Raw genomic sequence first — 20,418 nt, forward strand, 5'->3', positions numbered from 1 at the left:
TATAAGAATAAGACATCTGGCCCAGGAAGGCAGTGATAGAGAAAACAAAGGACTGAATCTCTGGGAACTTGGGGTGGGATTTGTGGGGATGAGGTTAACTGTTCTATGCACGGAGGGACTGTACATAAATAACCCTATTGCAGAATCACACGTCCACTTTAGAACCTCCTGCGTGCACCTTCAGGCCTGAATGAAATTAGTCCCTCTTTAACACATCTTCAATGTTGGAGAGATTAATTCTGATATTTCAGGCACTTGGTAACATGTGGAGAAGGCCAGAAACACTCATTACAGCTTTGCATCAGAATTTAGTTGGGATCCCCTACTTCTCAGTGGTCCAAACTTTCTCACAAAAAAAGGGTCCTGTTAAAACATCTGCTCTGGCACTGAAGGAAAATGAAAATCCTCTCCTAAAACACACAGTCATCAAATGGCTACTGTCTGCCAGGAATTGCCCTCAAGTTTCAGAAAGCACTTGGTTCTTGGGCTAAGTATGTCACTCAGAAAAGAATACAAATTATTAACCAAGTACTGACAGTATTAAACCAAAAAAGTCAAATAAAACTGTGGCCTAAATGTTAGAAACACTTTAAAGCAGCGTTTTTGCTTCCTGCTGCTTTGAGAGCTTAGTTTTACATTACTGGCAACCTGAAGTGTTGAGCTGGGCTCCCCAAAAAAATTTTCATCTAAAAATCAGAACAGACTAGAAAACAGCATTTGGCCTCTGTTTTGTTTGCCTTCTAATTTTGGAACTTGTAGTGCTCATGGTTTCAGATTTTGCCTGGAAATATGAGACTTGGAAGTTTACATTTTGGAGAAATGAAAGCTGGCATTTTTGTCATCACATGACTCCAAAAGCTGGGGCTTGAGGAAAAAACATAAACCATTGTCAGGTTTTCTACAAAATTGTGAGATTAGTTTTATCACAATTTAGGCTGCAAGGTTGACCTATTTTATCAACAGTGCCCTACTGAATATGAATTACTTTATGAATTTTAACAACCATATTTCATTTTAAATATAGTTCAATTAAAGTGACATTCGTCACTGAGCTTCAAAGCAAACCCTTCCATCACCATCCTGGGCTAGACTTTTTCTCTTGAGCAAGTGAACTGCACGACCCCTCCAAACTTTGTGTTTCAGAGACAGCCTTTGAAGCAGGACACCTTTGGGGTGTACTGGGGGACAAGCTCAGCATCATGAGAAACATCTTCCAAGTTTCTTCCACTCTGTGCACACCTGACATGATAGCTACACAGCCTCAGCCTTCCCCAGGCTCTAGAGTAAGGGCACCAGGCAGCAGATTATGACCCTGCAAAGGATGAGGAGGTAACCAGGACAGTTCCCTTGAGGCCCTGAAGGACAAAACCAAAGTGAATCCAAGAACTTGCTGAGCTGTACCAGGTGTCAGCCTGTTCTACAGCTGCAAATCACTGCCATTCCAAAATACAACCTGAAACCTTTGGGGTGGTTGATGCACAAGAGCTGTGAAAACACACGTTCCAGTTCCATTTACAGTACAACAGGACGACTGAGGGGTGCAGGGGAGAAGACCACAAATACTCAGCAGGCAGAAACTGTTCCAGTGAAAACCTTACACAGAAAGATTAGGTAGAACAGAAAGCAGTGTGCATGGGAGGATGCATTCCAAAGTGGCACAAAAACAAATGGGGGAGGGTTAGTTAATTATTCAGAGAAACTCAAACCTCTCCACAAACTAGGTCTAGAACATCCTGGAAAGTAGGAAAAAAATTACCAACATTTCCCAAAACACAAAATCCCATCTAGTACCTGTTTCTGCATTTTGAGGTCGTCCAGATTCTCACATTTAATCTAGTCTGCAACTTTTCTCCAGTTTACTTAACTCTCCATACAAACTTGTTTTCTGTTCTAGTGACACCGCCTTCCAATTAATTCAGAAGAGATAGGCTTGAAAAAGACATGTCAATTAGAGACTCACATGCCAGGTACATTTTTCTGAGCTGCAGGAACTAAAGCATCTTTCTCCAGCATCACAGAAGTGCTGGTTTAATTGAGCTGGAGTTACACTGAGCATTTGCAGTCCTCTAAGGCGGAGAGACGTCAGTCTCCCCCTGGTTACGTTTTGTTTTCCAGTGATTGTGTGATGGGGTAAGGAGAGAGGGAACTGTTTCCAAGTTAGCACACTGAGAGAAAGGACTCATAAATCATGGGGTCAGCCAGGTTATGCTTTATTTTAACCTTAGGGTATTATGCTTTCAATCCAGTATTTCGTAGCTTTTTTCTGTGCAATAATTTATCTGGAATTATGGCAACTCTTACAAGCTTAGAAAAAAATTGGCTCAAGTAAAACAATTCCTTTGTCATAAATAAGTTGTGTTCATAACTACAGCATAATCATTCAACTACACATAAGTCCAATAGTTATCCACTCTTTGTAGGAGTATTTCCCTGTCAATAAATCTAATGCTATTTCAATCTTCAGGCCAGTGTGACAGAAGCCTCTTAGATTAATTAGGGCAAGGTCAGAAAAACTGAACTCAGAGCTGCATTCTTGTCACAGTTTTCTTCCACCAACCATAACCCATATGCCGACTGTCAACTCACTGACCATTTTAAACATGGGCTTCATTGTCTTAATTTATATATAAAAGATGATTTCTTTAAGAATTGTTTCTTCTCTGACAGTCACTAATTGAGGAGAAGTATTTTGCTTTGTATTCAATGTCGATAAGGATTAATTTTTTTATTTTTAAACGTTTTTCCCTTCACAATTATGGGCTGCAACAAGGGTTCATGAGACTTGAGGATCATAAGGGCATGGAACTGTCCAGATTGCCTGTGCAGTATAACCAAAATTTCACTCCAGCTCTGTGGGAATGAGAGAACAGTATTGTCTCACTGCCTGTTCAATTCTTGACCTTTCTTGCCTGACCATCCAAAAGAAGGGTGCCACAAATCTCATGGGGTTTGTGTGAAGTGGACCCTGGAGGTGAAATCCTGACCTCGGCAGGGTCAGTATTTCATCTGAAATCCCCTGAGACCGACCTCCAAATCATTTCTAAGGATTGCAGCTTCTATCAGATGGTAGTTGGCTGACTTTCATTTACTACTGACTTAGGTCAAACTTGGACCAGAGATCAAGAGATGAAAGGCTCTATATCTCATTATCAATAACCAGGGTTTTCTTCACTACCCTAAAAACAACATACTTCATTCTTATCTACAAGGCGTTAAAACTTAAAAGGGTTGGGGTCAAATTATGTTACTTCAATTTATTTTTATTCACTGCTTATAAAACAACTTCCTCTCTTGCTGCCATAGCTAAATGCTAAAAATATAAATATTTTCCGTGCTATTGTACAGGTTTTGCTATTGTTTTTCTTTTAAAAACTTATTAAAAATGCAGCAATAAAGAAAAATCCCTCCCACACACAAATTAAAGAAGAAGGAAAGAATACAGAGGTCAAGGCCAAACCAAGCCTTACTAATCTCAAAATTATTTTCAGCAAAGCACATTTTGTATAGAAGCTGCCTTTTAACAGAGGGGTGGACCTTCCCAGGAGTTTTTCATAAATGCACAAGTCCTGATATGGACAGAATATCCTCTGGAATGACAGAGCCAAGTTTTCTTCTAGTATGTAGCTCCTCTGATCTGGCTGGAATTAAGTTTTCTTAAATGGTTTACAATTGTCACTGATAATTTTAGGCAACTCACTCTGAAATACCAACGAAAAGCTTTGGAAGGAGAATGCTGTTGCTACTGAATGAACAGAACAGTCTACAGCAATGCTCTGTACAAACTGCATCATCAAAAACCCAGAGATTTTACCCTGATCTTGGATATCAGCAAGAAGTCAAACCTCTCCTTTGTTATTCCGTGGAAACCTTCACAGGCAAACTGATTTGCATTGTTCCCAAAACACAGGCATGCACATGGAAGAAAAGTAATGAACTACAGTCAGTAGCATGAAAAGGAACTTCTGAATACATAAAGGAAGAAAGAGGCTAAATAAAGTTTACTGGTTATGCTGGTTTAACAGCTTTTTCTACTACTGGAAATAAACTGTAGATACCTGGAACTTACACAGTTGCTCTCCTGAATCTGACCAACCTTTTCACCAGTTTCTCACCCACGCAATACTTCGCCAGAAATAAAAATTTCCAGACTTCCAACACCTCAGGCAGAGGGAAGAAGGTGCACTTGATTATCAATCACTGAAGAGAACTGCTTCAGCAAAACCTTAAAAATGGAGCTGTGGGACATCAGTTCCAAACAAACTCTTTCTGGCAATGCTTTTGTCACTCCTGAGGGAAGAGGATTTGGTCCTGCAAATGCTTGTTTGCATGACCATCTCCTCTAACATCTTCCTGACCCATGTTAATCATTTAAGTCCTTCCAGAAACTGACCTTTTTTGCTAAATGACAGGTAAAATCCTCATGTGTTTCCATAAACAAGATGCCAGCCAACTGCAGAGATTCTTAAAGAAACTGTGGCAATAATGGCTGAGGGAAAGAGTGGGGAAAGGGAAAGGAAGAGAGGTAACAGGGGCATGGGAGGAGACGTGTCTCTGACCTGGATCTGTTGCTGAAGAAGGTTAATTTTGTGTTGCTGCTGCAGAAGCTGCTGCTGTTGTCTTGCAATCTGTGAAGAAATTGCACAGAAGAAACATGAGATATGGATAACCATTCCCAGATTCCATCCATTGGAAGCTTCAACCCTACTTAGTTCTTTAAACCTCTCCATTGAGCTAAGAAACCTTCAAGGGCAGGAGGCAGCAGCCTGGAGACTGCTGCTGAAGCAAGGGGCACATGTTCAGGAACAATTCATTGCCAACACTAGTGAGAAAGGGAATCTTACAGAAAATGACATACTGGATATGAAGACAAGGACCTATGAAAAAAATCTTACTGAAATGGCACTGCTAAAATTCTGCAGGAGAGAGAACAATACTGGCAGGGAAACTGAAAAATAGTGGAGGAAAGTGGAAAAGGCAAAAAAGTAGGATGGCCAGAAATACTCTTCTGTTTGGCACCACTTGCTCAAAAATTCCAAAAAAATGGCAATCTGACACCATGGAGGAAGGTTCTTAGTGTACTTCTTGTTTTTTTTAAATGTAGAAACAGGCACAAAGAGACTGGAACTGAGTTTGGAAAAATCACTGACTCTTCAATGTGTGTATCAGCTGCAAGAAACTAAGGGGGCAGTAGCACTAAGGCTACAAGGCTCAACACTGAAACCCGTTTATGGAAGGGGATGGAGTTGTTCTAAGTCTCCTCTCAAAGCCAAGTGCAGTTTTCCCTAAGGACTTCCACCCTCCCTCTCTGCTAAATGACTGCAAACGCTACCACAGACACATTTTATACACCGTGAAGGAAAAAAGCAGACATTAACAGAATGGAATTAAGAGTTCTAAAGGCTGGAGGCAGATAAACCGTTCTTGAACTTAAAAAGGAAATGTGAAAAACTTTCATTTAAGTTATCACAAAAGCTCTGCTCTCATGAACAGCCAGTGCAGCAGCACAAACACTAGAAAGAGCTCTGCTCTTCCCCTGTGTTATGTGTACACATCTCAGGGTCAGTTGGTAACTTACACACACTTACTGGGCGAAATTCTGTGCTTTCTTCCCCTTAGGTGTTTTCTTTTCTTTCTATTATTAGACTATTTGCATAAGAAACACTCAGTCATAGTTAGCTCCACATCTAACAGATGAAATAAATGTTTTCTTTCTGGAGCCCTTCTTTAAGAAAGAAAAGTAATTTTTAGCACTACATTTTTTTCAGAGTCTGGATATTTTGATTTCTGCATAATACAGAAGTGTATGTGTTTTCTTCAATTAAAAGAAATCCCAGTTATCCTAATTTCTTACTGCTTTTTTACATTGTTTTCATTTTCTTATTCACTTTCAAATCCCTCAGCCATCCTGTGGCACTAGTGACTTTAAAAGGCAGGATAAAAGGAACAGCTCCTACAGGATGTCTCCTCGTGAAAGAATCTTGCCAATTCCATCTTCACTCCTTCATCCACCTTTGCTGTTTTAACAACAGCAGGACACAAATTCCCCAAGGTGAGTCACTTCTGTTCTCCCTGTGTGGGATTTCAGGCATAAGGCCAAAACACCCTTTATTTAAGATAAGGTTTTTAAATAATTAAAAACAGGGAAAACCAAGGCTTAAATGTCTGATGGTATCAGCAGTGGTTTAGAAATCTTAAGCCTTGCTTAAGCACAATACCAAGACTGAATATGACAACTATGACAGATTTAAAAGAATTTTGTGAGTTTCATAAGACTCACATTGCTGCAATTCTGTGATAAAATTTTGGACTAGATATCTAAATATTCTCTGCTCATGTTCAAGTACAAAAGTGGACATTAATTTCTGTTAAAATCTGCACAGTGAAATCTGTGAGAAAAGTTATGGTTTTGCCTAAAATGTTGTATGTCCATGTATGCACATTGGAACTGATCACATGTGAAAACCATGTTTGCATTTCCAGTGAAGGGCATATTGGCAAGAACTGAAAATCAAGCCTCTCAAGTGTAGAAGAAAAAAAAGTCACACTTGTTCACTGACTTTATATTATTCTTTGCTTTTTTCCACAGTTGGCAAAACCCAACCTTTTCATTTCTCACATTACAATCCAAGTGCTGCATTTTGTTCTTTTTATACCTATTCAGTATTACTGAATTAAAGCCGCTTCAGCAGATTATTCAGGAGGGCTGAATTTGCCTGTTTATTTACAGATAGTTTAAAAACCCAAAAAGTACTGAAAGATAATATATAATTGCAGAGTATTCTGAGTTGCAAGGGACTTGTGAGGACTGTCAAGTCCAACTCTTAAGTGAATGGCCCATGCAAGGGCTGAACTCACAACCTTGGCATTACTGGCACAAGGTTCTGAACAACTCCAAGGTGGATATATTTCAAATTAAATCATTCTTCTGACACGTTTTTGTTCAAACTTTTTCACCTTGGAGAACAAATGGAAAAGATTTTGGGTGCAGAACAACTTTTCAAGTATGAAGCCTGAAAGATAAACTACTGCAAAGTCCTTCTAGGAAATGATTTAAGCTGAAAGCCACTGTCATAATCACTCACCTGCTCTTGTTGCTGCTTAGCCAGCTCCATTTGCTGGCGTTGTTTCTCGATCTGAGATGCAGCCAGCTTCTTCTGTTCATCGTGAGCTGCTAGCAGCTGTTCCCTCAAACTGGTCAGCTGATTGATCATACCCATGAGCTGCCTTTCTTTCTCAGCGAGGCTTTCTGGAGTCCCTGGGCATCATATGGTGGGGGGAAAAAAAAAAAAAAAGGGGTAAGGAGAAGAGAGGAAATTTAGAGCGATCCAGCTCTTCATTTTGCAGCTTTACTGTAAGCAAAGTTTTAGGAGAAGCAAAGAGCAGCAGCAGCAGCAGCATATTGCAATATGCTGCACACTAAGACCTGTTCCTCTAGAGGAAAATGAGCCATGGAGGATAAATCTGTACGCAGGCTTTGATCTGGTGTACCCCTTCAATGTTTCCTTGCCCTTTCATCTATTTCCCACTGCCTTTCTGTCAGATTCATAAAGTGAAATAATACTGCCTATTTTGAGAAAGTTTCAAGTTTTAAACACTGGGGATCAAAAAATCAACCCTTCCAGGTTTCTAAGACAATTATATTTATGTCAGAAACTTAGGAAAAGGTATGGTTTCTGTAAGTGTCAAAGCATTGATGTAGGACAAGTATTAACATCCCTCTATAACCTGCTATATCACCTACATCCCTGATTAGGATTAAATGATATAGCACTTAAATTGTCAATAACTCCTATTGCTGTTGCTGCCACCAAGGCGCACTTTCAAAGGAAAAAGTCTTTTATAAACATATCTGAAAACCTGAGCTAAACACAACTCTCATTTGTACTGTTGTTAGATGCTTTTTTTCATAATAAGAGTTCAGCAGACACAGAGGAACTCACTTCTCACTTTCATAACTGTGCTGAAGAAATTATTTTTCTACCCAGAAGGACAGTGGTTATAAGGGAAGGGAAGAAAAAATTCCAAGAAAAATCAAAAGCTACGAATCACACTAAAAAAAAAAAAAAAATACAAAAAAAACCCCACAAAAAAAGGGCACTTTTAATATATGTAGAATTATTTGACTGTGAATTTAAAAGACTTGAAAATATGTGTAGCAGCTAATCCACAGATATCCCCAATACCACCACACCCTCTCACATGAGTCAGATCCTATGAAAACCTTTCTAAAAAGCCTTTAGGAAAGGATTAAGGCTATCAGTGTTAATGCCTCCTCTGAAAATAGCCTGGTTTTGGGACCACCCTTCCATACAAACCTCTTTCAAACACTGGAAGCATTCTTCTGCCAATGTCACTAGTGTTCTCCAAGTGAAAAAAAAAAAAAAAAAGTAAAAAGAAAAAAAAAATTGGCGACTATAGCAAACATGTTCCTAGCCAACTATCAGTCAGACATGGAAAAGAGCTACTGGTAATAGCTCATTTAGTCTACCCCCCTGCCAGTGCAGGAATGTTCCCTATAATATATTTACTACAGCTTTCTAGATTGGATTGAAATGTCTGAAATGGTGAATCATCTACTGTTTGCTCTGAAAGACTGCGCCACAGCCTTTGAGGTACCACTGGGAGGGCTCTTTGCTTGATGGTTACCTTAATTTACCTTTTTGTTTCTTTTTTCCCTTTGTTATTTTTACTTAATTTCAGTGATGTGATCCCAAGCAACATCCCATTTGTTACATTAGCCAAGTCCAAATCCATTTGTAGACAGCCATATGCAAGCGGAAAACCACAAAGAATCACCAGGCAAAAACGTGACAGAAGAAATGTAATTAAATTGTTTTTTATTAGGGTTCTAGAAATTTCTGTGAAAATATTCTCACCACATAACAAAGAACTACAGCAGAATATTCTCAGATAAAGCCTCCAGAAAAACTGTGGTACAAGCTGGAAACTTGAGAAACACACTGAAACAGAAAGCATAGGACTTTAAACCTGTTCTGCTAAAAGCTGTGAGAAAGAATGGAAGCCAGCGCTAAAACACTATCACGGCTGAAGAAAACACTTCTATCTATGATTTTTCCTTCCAACACTGGAGACAGAGAACTGCTACAAGTAATGCATTTGCCACCTGGCCATGGAATTAATCAGAAGTTTCTATTGCCACTCTTCATCCTTAATTTGTTTTTCCCCAGAAAAAGCTGAATTATTCTAGAAGGCAGCCCCTGCCTTGGTCTGTCCACGTGGGTTTACTGTAATGCCCCTCTAATGAAGACCATCATGCACTGATACTGCCACTAGAAGTGAAACATCTGAAAACAAAGTATTTTGTATTTATTTATTCAGCAGCTATTTTATGCCTGACTTTTACTGAGGGGTGGATGCAAGCATGGGAGAGAGGGGAAGAAGGTCCTGCAGAAAGAAGGAATACACAGGATTGTCTCAGTCCTTGAGTCAGGGTAAGCAAAAAGAAATCACTGTCAAATACACCAACACACATCACAGCTCCTCAGCCAGTGCTGGTTCATCCGTGTATTTTGAGCTACTACAGTAGCTTTCAGTTGGGAATCAAAAAGCACTTTGTAAAGTTAAATTAATCCCCATCTTTAAATTAATCTGAAAGGTGGAAAAACGTTTCCATATGTGTAAACTGACAGACAGAGAGATCAGAGACGTGCTGGTAGCCAACCCCACGCGTCAAAGCTCTGGCTTTGGGAACAGGACACTCCACGTGCCCCTGACCTGAGCAGGGCACCAGACACAGGCAGGACATCCACCTCCTGCACTGCTTCTGCAGCCTCACAGGGCAGCAAAAACACTTCCCCACCAGGAAAAAGGGCAGCTTTCTCTGAATTCCAAGAATAAAGATGAAGAGCTGTGCCCAGCTCCGGGGTCCTCAGCACAGGAAAGACGGGGACTTGTTGGAAGAGGCGCAGAGGAGGCCACAAACATCATCAGAGGGCTGGAGGACCTCTCTTATCAGAAAGGCTGAGAGAGTTTGGGCTGTTCAGCCTGGAGAAAAGAAGGCTCCAGAGACACCTTCCATATATTTAAAATGGGATTACAAAGATGGGGAAAAACTTTTTAGCAGGGCCTCCTGTGACAGGACAAGAGGCGATGGTTTTAAATGAAAAGAGGGTCAATTTAGCTTAGACCTAAGGAGGAAATTTTTTACAACAGAGGTGGTAAAACATTGAAATGGGTTGCCCAGAGAGGTGGTGGATGCCTTATCCCTGGAAATTTTCAAGGGCAGCTTGGACAGGGCTTTGAAGAACCTGGTGTGGTGCAAGGTGTCCCTGTGCATTGCAGGGGGACTGGACCTGATGAGCTCCCAACCCAAACTATGACTCTGTGAAATAAGAGCAAGCAGGCAGTGCAATGAAGTGCCAATGCAGACACCAGAATCACAGGCACACTGCAGCCATGCAGCCAGGGACAAATCGACTCAAGTCTCTCCATAATTATTCAGTTTTTTAAGAAAATCTGAAATGCTCACAAGGGGTGTTTTATATCCTACTTAGTAAGTACAATGCATAATTCCTTGGGTTTATACAGCTGGAGTGAGAGTAGTCTGACAAAAGGCAGACTTCTTGCATTATATTTCTCAAGCTATTTCAGTTTGCTAATAAACCAAAGGGGAAAATTTATCAGCATCACCTTTATAAAAAATCTTCTGTTGGAGACTACTTCCTGGAAAACATGGCTTAGTAGGTACTTTTTTTCACACGACTAAGCCATCCTTCCAGTAACTGGAATAGTATTTAATGATAATTTCAATTCTTTGAGGTAATAATTCCTTGCAAAATAAGTACTTGGATAGCCATACTCTCAAGTGACCTGCAGAAAACCAGAGGCAAAAAAAGATCAGATGTGTGGCTCTAATGAGAGATGGTGAGTTACGTGCAGATTTCCCCTTGTCTTATTCACACATCTGTATAAGCCCCACTGATGATGAATCATAGTTCTAACATATCTTGCAGGTCACTGGTGGCTCGTAATGTGTGAAAATGAAAAACAAGGGAAATATTTGAATCAGATCTTGATAATAATGTCAAGTGTTTACATTTAGGTTAAGTTTAATATTTTTTATGTTAGCCTTATTACCTAGCACACCTTCTCTGTAATTACCTTCATAGAAATGGTCAACTAAAGTGCTATTTCACAGTTGCCATGGCCAATCAAACATTACTTTGCATAACATATGAAGGCCAAAGCATGGACAGTTTTATTTATTTAATGGTGAGGTGAGGTGAGGGCAACAGTGGGGTCACTACATAAGTACAACTGGTTATAGGAATTTTTCCTGGTGTATTAAAAATTGTGAGTTAAGTGCTGCAGTTATTTGTTGATGCTTTTCTAGATGCCACAGATTGGGGGTAAACAAGGATGGTGGATTTTTGTCCTACCCTCAGTATTTTCTCTCTGTTAACCTGCACGAGATCTAAACCTGTATCACTGTGTGAAGTGTCCTGGCAGCTAAGGGTTTTCCACTTAAAGAATTGTGTAGCTTACAGGGCAAAACATGTCAGTATTTTATGCAACTGAACCAACAAGAAGAATAAAGGCAGTTTATGCCACTCTTGAGTTAATGAACTCCCCACATGGCTGCTAACCCTGACTTGGGAGGGGGTGCAATCCTCTAGCCCCAGCAGCCATCGTCAGCTGCCTCCTGACTAAATTCCCTGGGAGCTGCTCCAAGCAGCACAGAGCTGGGAATGGTTCTGGAGCTGGCCTTTACATATTGCAGTGCTCTCACTCCAGCCAGGCAGCAGGGCTGAGAGGAAAAAAAACCCCAAGTGTCCATTATTGCAGCCTACAGCTTGACAGCAAGCTAGACCACAGAAGTACTGAGTGAGGAGCAAAAGGAGAGTGCCTTGAAACAGTGACTGCCTCAAGAATTGCTCTTAATTACCATCAGGTCCACGACAAACAGGTATTGCACATTTTATGTTCAACAAAGCTTTTAACCACCAGGCCACCTGCCTTTCAGGAGATTGTTGTAGGTGCTCCCTGTGCTCTCTCTCACTGCCATGGCAAAACATGGATTTTTCACAACTGATCGAAACAACTCAGGCAAAGGACCATCCAAGCACACACTGCAGGTTGATAAGTGCATAAAGGCCCAAGAAAAGATGCTTTCCAGATGCATCAGCTTAATCCTCTATTACCATGAAGGCTCAGAAAAAAACCCTATGTTTGTGGATGCAACACCCACAGCAGATGGCAATAAAAGAAGACTCAAATTAGTGGCATTCTGCATCGCCAAACCTAAACTTCATCTCAGATCAACACTACCCATAATAGTGTTTAAGTAGTAGAAGAAATTTACTCAAATGTGAAATAAACTATTACACATTCTTAGTTCTGATTCACAGTCTCAGACTGGCAGTAACAGTAACATTTTAATAAACATTAGAATGAAGACACCAATATGACCAAATGACACACTTAAAGTGAGAAAACGAACAGGAGAAACCTTGGCATACCCACCCAAAACAGAACCAAAGCAAAAAAAAGGCAGAGAAACTGCTTTTGCGATCAAAACAGTAAATACTTTATTATAATTTATTAGACAGAATGAGAATGTAAATGAGAAATTGGGAAAGCCAATATTTTCTTTGACAGACATTTTAAGCTTTTGCTGCAAATGTTCAGGCAGTGAGAGTGTTTGCTCCCAGACAAGCCTAGGGATGTGAATTCTGCAGGGGCAGAGCTCTCCAGCCCTCTGTCATGTCCCCATTAAACTGCTGGGACTGGCACCAACCAGGGGTGCCTGTGTGCACCCTCAACCACAGAGACAGTGAAATCTATCCACCAAGTCACTTTACTATCAAAGTAATTGCGTAAATAGCTTTTGAACTGTCAGAATCTGTCTTTCAAAGGAAAATCAAAGAAAACAATGAGCAAGTACAAAGCCTGGAAGACATAATAATATTGTATTATGTTCATATCATTAACTGTGGTTACAAAAGAAAAAAAGCCTCCTGTATCTACAAAGTTTTCTATGGGGGGAAAAAAAAATCATTAAATGGAAATAAGAATATTTTGAAGTACTCTGTATTCAAATAATGTTAAGATGTATAATAATAATTAGAGCATGCAGCATAAAGCATTTTTAGATTTCAAAGCACTACCTAATTGATCTTCTTAAAGACTGTTTGCAGGTAGAAAGGTAATGGTATGCATTATGTTTTTCAAGAGCAAACTAAGGCACGAAGCTTTTTAGCAACTTGCCGAAAGTCATTCTAAACTTTATGTGGTGTAGGAGGTTTTATTGCTGGCCTCGATGAAGTCACCAGCAGAACTATTTCATCAAGGCCAAGAATTTCCCCACTGACTTTTAACAGTAATACATGTTAAATAGATAATTAAGTCTGTGTTTGACCCAGTTGGAGACTAGGTAAGGTTTCAGCCACGGGGACCCTTATGAATGAACCAATTATTGATGTCATCCAACTCACCGAGCAACAGAACCCTGCCACAACACAGTTTCTGTGTAACTTTGATGTAACAACAGTGTGACAAGGACTGAGCTACAGCCCATACATGAGCTAAAGACTGAGTCACCTCCAAGTTTTTCCTGAAATTATGTGTTTTTTCAGTAGACTTTTTAAGCTAGCAAGGGCTACAGTTTTCATACAAATATGAGGAATGTTTTTCAAACTGAACAGTCTATTAACTAAGCCATCCTCAGAAAGAGTAAAATCCTACTCGTCCTAACTGCACCAAATCCAAAGAATAAATAAAATTATCAGTAGTTCGTAAAATAAGTATCTTTTCTAGAGGATTTTCTTACAGTATCTTTCTTCCAGAGTATCATTCTTATCCCAGTGTCAACTATTTTATCCTTACTCCTCATTCCAGTTTTAACCTTGACATATTAGAAATCTAAACCCAACAATACTTTGCTCGGTAAGAAAGCCAGGAAAGTAAAACAGACAGGCCACCTAGTCTTCTTCTACTTTAAAGCAAACTAATCTGTGTCATGCACTCCCTAAATAAAAATTTAAAAACCTATTTATAACATAAATTTGAAGAGGAGTATTCCCATTCGTGCTGCTGACACCACCTGAAGTCACATGTGTGAGGCAATGGGGAGATGGTGCTTCCTCCAGGAAAAGTAGTCTGATGAACAGATCTAACTGCCTGAGGTAAGTTCAGAATTTAACATCTTCCTTCCTCTGTTTTTTGAACAGTAATGTGAAATGTTTCTGGCCAAGCAATGGGGTATGTACTTGCTGGGATGTGTTGGTGGGTGGATGTGGGTCTGTGCTTGTCAATGTGTGCTGACTCCCCTGATGCTTCCCTAATCAACACTGCAGGGAGTGCTTTACTATGGACTAGAAAACACAGCTTCTCAGGCCACTAAATCCTGGAGCTGTCAGGACAAAAACATCTGAAAACTGGCATTTTTCATGAAGTATTTAAGCAAACTTTGCTACACAATGACTGGCATCTTACAACTACCCACCTTGCTAAATTAAATTATTTCATCTTACTGATAGGGCAAGTCAGCATAGTAAAAGAAAACTTTCTGACTGCTTTTTACTTGGCAAGACACAGCCACCAGAAAAAGCAACAAGGAAAGAAAAAGTGCACAATTCAAACTGATTTGCCTGTACCTGCAGATTTATGTAATGAATCTTCTCTCTGACAAATAAAAATCCGTTTTAGAACAGCGAGATATAAGGAAGGTATTTATTTCAGCACATGGACATTCTTCATATTTTATGTTTGAGTGCAAGGCTGAAGAATGAATAAAACCAAATTATGACCAATTACCCTCTTTTGCCATTACTATCCTCAAGAACTCATATTCTGTGGGGAAAAAAAGCTCAGCCGTCTGCTCTGCTGTTTCACAGCCCTGGAAAGAGCCTGTCACTGAGTACTCTTTATTTGCTGTCAGAAAAAAGTCTTGGTACAGTACACCACAAAGAAAGCTTGGTATTCAACCAGGTTAGCAACTTATTGTCAAGGTTCCAAAAGGAATAGACAACATTTCTATTGAGACTGTTTCTCAGAAGTTATTAATTGTTTTACTGTCTAGACAACAAGTTAGAACTAGGCTAGGAAAATAGCATTTGCTGCTGGAATTTTATGCAGCAGCAGGAAAAGAGTAAAAAGTGTGTGCACACGTGTGTGTGTGTGTGTGTATTTGCTTTGTTTTGTTTTGTTTTGACAAACTGGCAGTTGTAGCTCAGCAACATTCAGCTCTATCAGCACATCTTTCAGGTAATTTTAGTACCATGAAGCACAGCTTTAGGAACCTTTTGTCAACCAACTCTCTGAACCATTTTTAAATATTGCTGTTCGGACCCTGTATCTTCAAACAAAGTCATTGGCATTTGCTACCTTAATTAGTTCAATTTTATTCTATTGTCTCTATCAATAATCATGTCTTAAAATTAGAACCCAACATTTTGTGGTCAAACTAAGTACCTTTATGTACAAAAATCTGGAACAACCAATAATTGGCTGTTTTGCCATAAAATCACATTTTTAGATGCCTTAAAAAAGATTCCTCCAACCCCCCCTTCCCAGATATACAACCCTCAACTAAACTCCCATTCTAGGACAAAAAGCAGCAGCTCCATCCAGTCACAGTCTCTACCTTAGGCTTTTCTTTTGGCCTGAAGAAGTTCTGCGTTGGTGTGGCTCAGCTAGCACTGGCTACTTCCCTGCAGCCTGAGAGTATCACATTGCCTTGTGATCAACCTCCACGATTTTGGCAGCTGCCAAATTTCCTCCTGAAACTCAGGATTCCCTGAGTGCAGCTGGGCAGGTTCCCATGCACCCCAGCACTTCTGGAATATTAACAAAGGACTAAAGCTCAACTTCTAATTTGCTACTATTAAATCCCTCAAAAAAGTAAACACAAAGAAGAAGATACTAAGCAGGTTGCAATAAATACTGAATTTATCACAGTTAAAAGCTGACAATCCAACATATCTTACCTCTTTCACTTATGACTCTCACCCTCCTCTTGCCACTCCACTTACAATACTACCCACAAAGAAATAATGCAAAGCATCCACAGCTGACACAAGTTTGCAAACACTTTTGAACCATTAATTTGCAAATGTAAAATTCACACAGCTCCTAAGAAAGCATGCAGCTTTCACACATCTCCTGGGGATCTGTAGTGTATTAGTCAAAGGTTTAAACCCAGTGTATTCCCCATGAATAATCTTTTTCCCTCTCCCCCTCCTTCCTCCTGTCCACATCTAAATGCAGAATCCCCAGCTTCCTTGTCTTTAGTTTACAGATTATGTGATCCAAAGTGTCACTCACTGGATTACTGCACATAACCTGAGCACTACCCGAAGCTTACTTGTCTTCAACTTGTCCAGCATTACTTAAATGGAATTATCCGTCACAATCCATATACCGAATCTGCATAGCTCACTTATCTCAAGATTCTGTGTGTCACCTACCAGATTATCCCTTTTAATCCATACATTGAATCTACATAACATATGTCTTTAATTCATGGGCTCTGATGAGCTATAGTATCGCTGAATGGATTATTTCTCTTTATCCATTATTGGCACTCCTAAAACCGTTCACAGCGCACTCTCTCATGCCCCATCTTCTCTGCACAGGAGCAAAATCAGAGTCTTCAGCAAACACATCTCACATCAAACACAGCCTGACACAATACCTGCACTGACACTTGGTGGAATTTGGAACCCAGTTTCTCATGCAAAACAAATGTCTGTGTTATCATGAGTTGAAGATCAGGATTGGTAGGCTTATCTCGCTTTCAATTAAATCAATAAATCTGTGGTTACTCTAACACAGCCTCTGGAGTCACCTAGACTTAAGTGGATACAATTTAACCAAATTTAAATTCAATTTTAACCAAATTTTAATCAAATTCAAATTTGATTTTAACCTAATGACAATCCCTTTCACAGAGAACACTTCACCTGAGTTGTTTACAAACTAACCTACACAATAGAAAAGGTTGTTCAAACAACAATAAAAATATATCAGATTCAGACTTTCCCAGTCTTTCTTGAGAGATTTAGGCACAATCACTGTTAACAATGCCTTCAACAGAAAACCTACTCAGGAAGACTGGAAACAAAAGTCTGTTTAACCTTTTGTTCCACACATCTATTCAAAATTAGCTAAGTGGGGAACATATAAAATATGCATTATTATGTCTTGACAAGTTTCAATAGAAAGATGGACAAGATTAGCAGCAAGTGTGCACTCCAAGGGGATTTTAAGAAGAGTTCTCATCATGGTTAAAGCTGCCTCACTCACCCCAGTGTGAGCAAGGCTGGACAGCCCACGATGCACCTGAGGGGCCAGGACTGCTCCTGAGGCCCAGCACCAGTGAAAGAGAAGCCTCATGTTAATTTTATATATTTAGGCATGATTACTGATATTTAAGAAACAATTTTTAAAGCTTTTCCTAGTAACACTGGAGGACAGCAGCTACTTTCCTGCTGCAATGCACAGCTAACAAGGCAGTTACACTGACAGCAGAAAAGGGGGATGATTTTCCTTCCTGTAGACGACCAGTTTGAGACCTGAAGATCTCTCTGCTTCACTGAATCCAATAAACTGCATTATCCATGAATAATCCAGAGGCCTTTTGAGCCCTGGTTTTGAATATGATGGATATAAGTAAGTCTGAACAGGCTTTAACCAATTCCACATACAGTTTTACAGCTTCATTTTAAAATACCTCAATTTAACAGCACATTTTGTAGGTTTTGCTGTACAGTGACTTGTTTTGAGCAGAGTAAAAATTCCATGGATATCAAAACGGAATTTCTTAAGAAATCTCTAGTCCCAAACTTGTAATCTAGCCCCAGACTATCTCTCTGAACAAGCACAGGTATTTGAGTTATAATTTCTAAAGATATGAAAGGTTCTAGATTTTGCCTCATTTTAAGAGTGTTCCCTTGCGGTACCTTTAAGTCCATCTGTGGAATAAAACAATACATTTCCTTTTCAATTAGTAACTGGAAATATATAGATCCTTCTAACTGTGATCTTGAAGTTTGCAGCTGGCACTCTGCAGATACTCAGTGATGGTTCTGTTTTACAGGCGTGCAGATGAAGAAAGGGGGGGCTTAAAGTAGCAGCCAAAGGTAACAAAGCAACCAAGAGAAACAACTGAATACAAAACAAATGGGAGTCTGGTCACTTCCAACCATTCGCCAATTTCTTTATCTTTAACAAAATATTGCTGCTTTCTAACTTAAAAGAAATCACGCTAATAGAAAATAAAGTCTTCTTCTTCATCTCCCCTTCTTTTAATCTCTCTCAGAGAATAAAACTCAGTGGTAATAACACAGACTTGGGCATTAACAATATGTAGCCTAGTGCTGAGACTTTCACACATGATGTACTAAAACTCCCCCAGACCTAATGAAAAGCACAATGAGACTTTGAACAGTTAAATGGAAAAAACTATTCCGTGGGTAAGATAGCTGGGCAGTACAGCTCCTGGTGCTCTCCACATTCCAGGGTGTCTTATTAATAAGAAGACAGTGCCTAAGTGGGGGTTTCCAAATATCACTAATAGAGAAATGAGGGGCGGAAAAACCACGGCTGCCAGGACAAATACAGAGAAAGAAGTTAATTTAAAAATCACAACTGGAAAACTTCGTAACTATAGAATGACGAAATAATTCTGCAGCATAAAATACGTGTGTTTGTACACGTGTATGTGGGTACAGAGCAGCTCAACTTGCACACCTTTGCTGCTGCCTCACTAAATATAGCTGCAATACAGCTGAGCCATTGTTTGTTGGCTGCTCACAGGCTGATGGTGCCATGAAAACCACATTCCTGGGCACTAAATAATCAGCCTGCCTGACCCCCCAAGAATCTGTAAGTCAAATTCATTTACCCCCAGAGGGCAATGCTCCATTGTATCCTCCCTCCTTTCTAGCCACCTAGGAACAATGGACAATAATTGCAACTGTCACGGCAGTCAGTAGGAAAAATAAACCAGTGCCTGTTTTCACAGCTTACTGCCAAACTTGATCCAAACACCTAATAACCATGCCCCCAACCACAGAACCACGGTTGCACTAAAAAGCCTTAGATGTGAGGCTTTTGAACAGAGCTACAGAACAATAACTCGACTTGTGTTCAAAATATAAAGCTAAAAACCAAAAATTAAAGCAAAGAAAAGTCTTCTTTGAGGCTGTGCTGTTGCTCCCCATCCTTTCCCCCAGGCACGACTGAAAGGACTGTTGAATTTCTCTCGTGGTAGCATATAGGCTGCTGCTGCTTTCAAGTTCAGCTTGTGAAAGGGAAAAAGAGGAAAGGAGAAAAAAGATTGCCCTCCAAAAGAACAAGATCATAGGCACTGGGAACAGACCACCTTCTCAGTGCACAGCACTCTTCAGAGCAGCTCTACAGAGTCCAAAGGCACTGGAGAATCACTGGGAGTCCATCTAAAGGCTCCAGTGTGTCAAGAGTTAAAGAGGCTCCATACAGTGTGCAAGGTCTGCTGAAATACATACCCAAAAGTGAGTATGAAAGATGTCTCCTCATACTTTGTCCCTGAAACATCTTAAAGATTCATCAGTTCACGGCAAAGGCTGATGCCATTTTGAAACAAAGTGCTTTTAAAACCCAGAACTCCCAGGTAAGCCCAGTGGTGCTGCTCTTCCTCTTTACGACCTGTTGCTTCACACACACGAGGCAGGAATGAAGAACCCAGGGTTTTGCCCTCTGTATAATGATAATAATCATCATCACCACCACCACAACAACATCATCTCAGCCTATTGGGGGCTGGAGTACCATATTCTAAGTTATTCTACTTATGTAATGAATATATATTTTTGATTTACAGCCTCCTAGGGAGAAGCCTGGGGAAACAAGTGGCATATTTTCCTGCTTGGGTAAGTCAGTGGAATAGCACAAACTAATGCTGGTGGCTTATTGGTGACAGGCTGGAAGGCCCATATAATTAAAATAACACTTTTTTTGCATATGCACCAACCCATTAACCTGTGAAAGCATGTTGTATTGCATGCTTTATTGAATACTGCCAACCTCTTGTGCATGTGGTCCTTAAACCTGTTGGGCCTGAGTGGGGATCCCTACATCAGGGACAACATTAGTAAGTAAACATACCAAAAAAATGCAGAGAAACTAAATCAAGTTTATAAACACAAGAAAAGGGTTTAATTTTAATTTCATTCTACTTTCACATTTCCAAAACAGCACTGACTTGGATTTTGCTACTCCAGATGTACACTGATATAAATGAGAGAAGAATCAGAGTCACTGTTTCTTTTCAGAGTGATAATGGCTGCTCTGAAAACTTACAATTTTTGACATGTGTATTTTGAGTGAGTTCCTCATCATAAGCACTGCAGAGGAATTATAAAAATATTAAATTACATGAAAACAAACAACCACAGGTTCCCTAAAATGACCTCAGAT

The 20,418-nt window shown here is 39.9% G+C and overlaps 1 protein-coding gene across 6 annotated transcripts in view; it reads right to left on the bottom strand.

Annotated features, from left to right (window-relative positions):
• The window catches only part of SOX5 (SRY-box transcription factor 5), a 290,140-nt gene that overhangs the window by 140,100 nt on the left and 129,622 nt on the right, over positions 1–20,418 (bottom strand). For all 6 annotated transcript variants that reach the window (XM_058852941.1, XM_058852940.1, XM_058852939.1 and 3 more), the window contains 2 exons: positions 7,083–7,255; positions 4,557–4,625 (listed from right to left, as the gene is read on the bottom strand). In XM_058852941.1, the coding sequence (XP_058708924.1) occupies positions 4,557–4,625; positions 7,083–7,255 (242 nt within the window). The remainder of the gene's footprint in view (positions 1–4,556; positions 4,626–7,082; positions 7,256–20,418) is intronic.

This window comes from Poecile atricapillus, chromosome 18 (genome assembly GCF_030490865.1).
Source record: "Poecile atricapillus isolate bPoeAtr1 chromosome 18, bPoeAtr1.hap1, whole genome shotgun sequence".
Lineage (NCBI taxonomy): Eukaryota > Metazoa > Chordata > Aves > Passeriformes > Paridae > Poecile > Poecile atricapillus.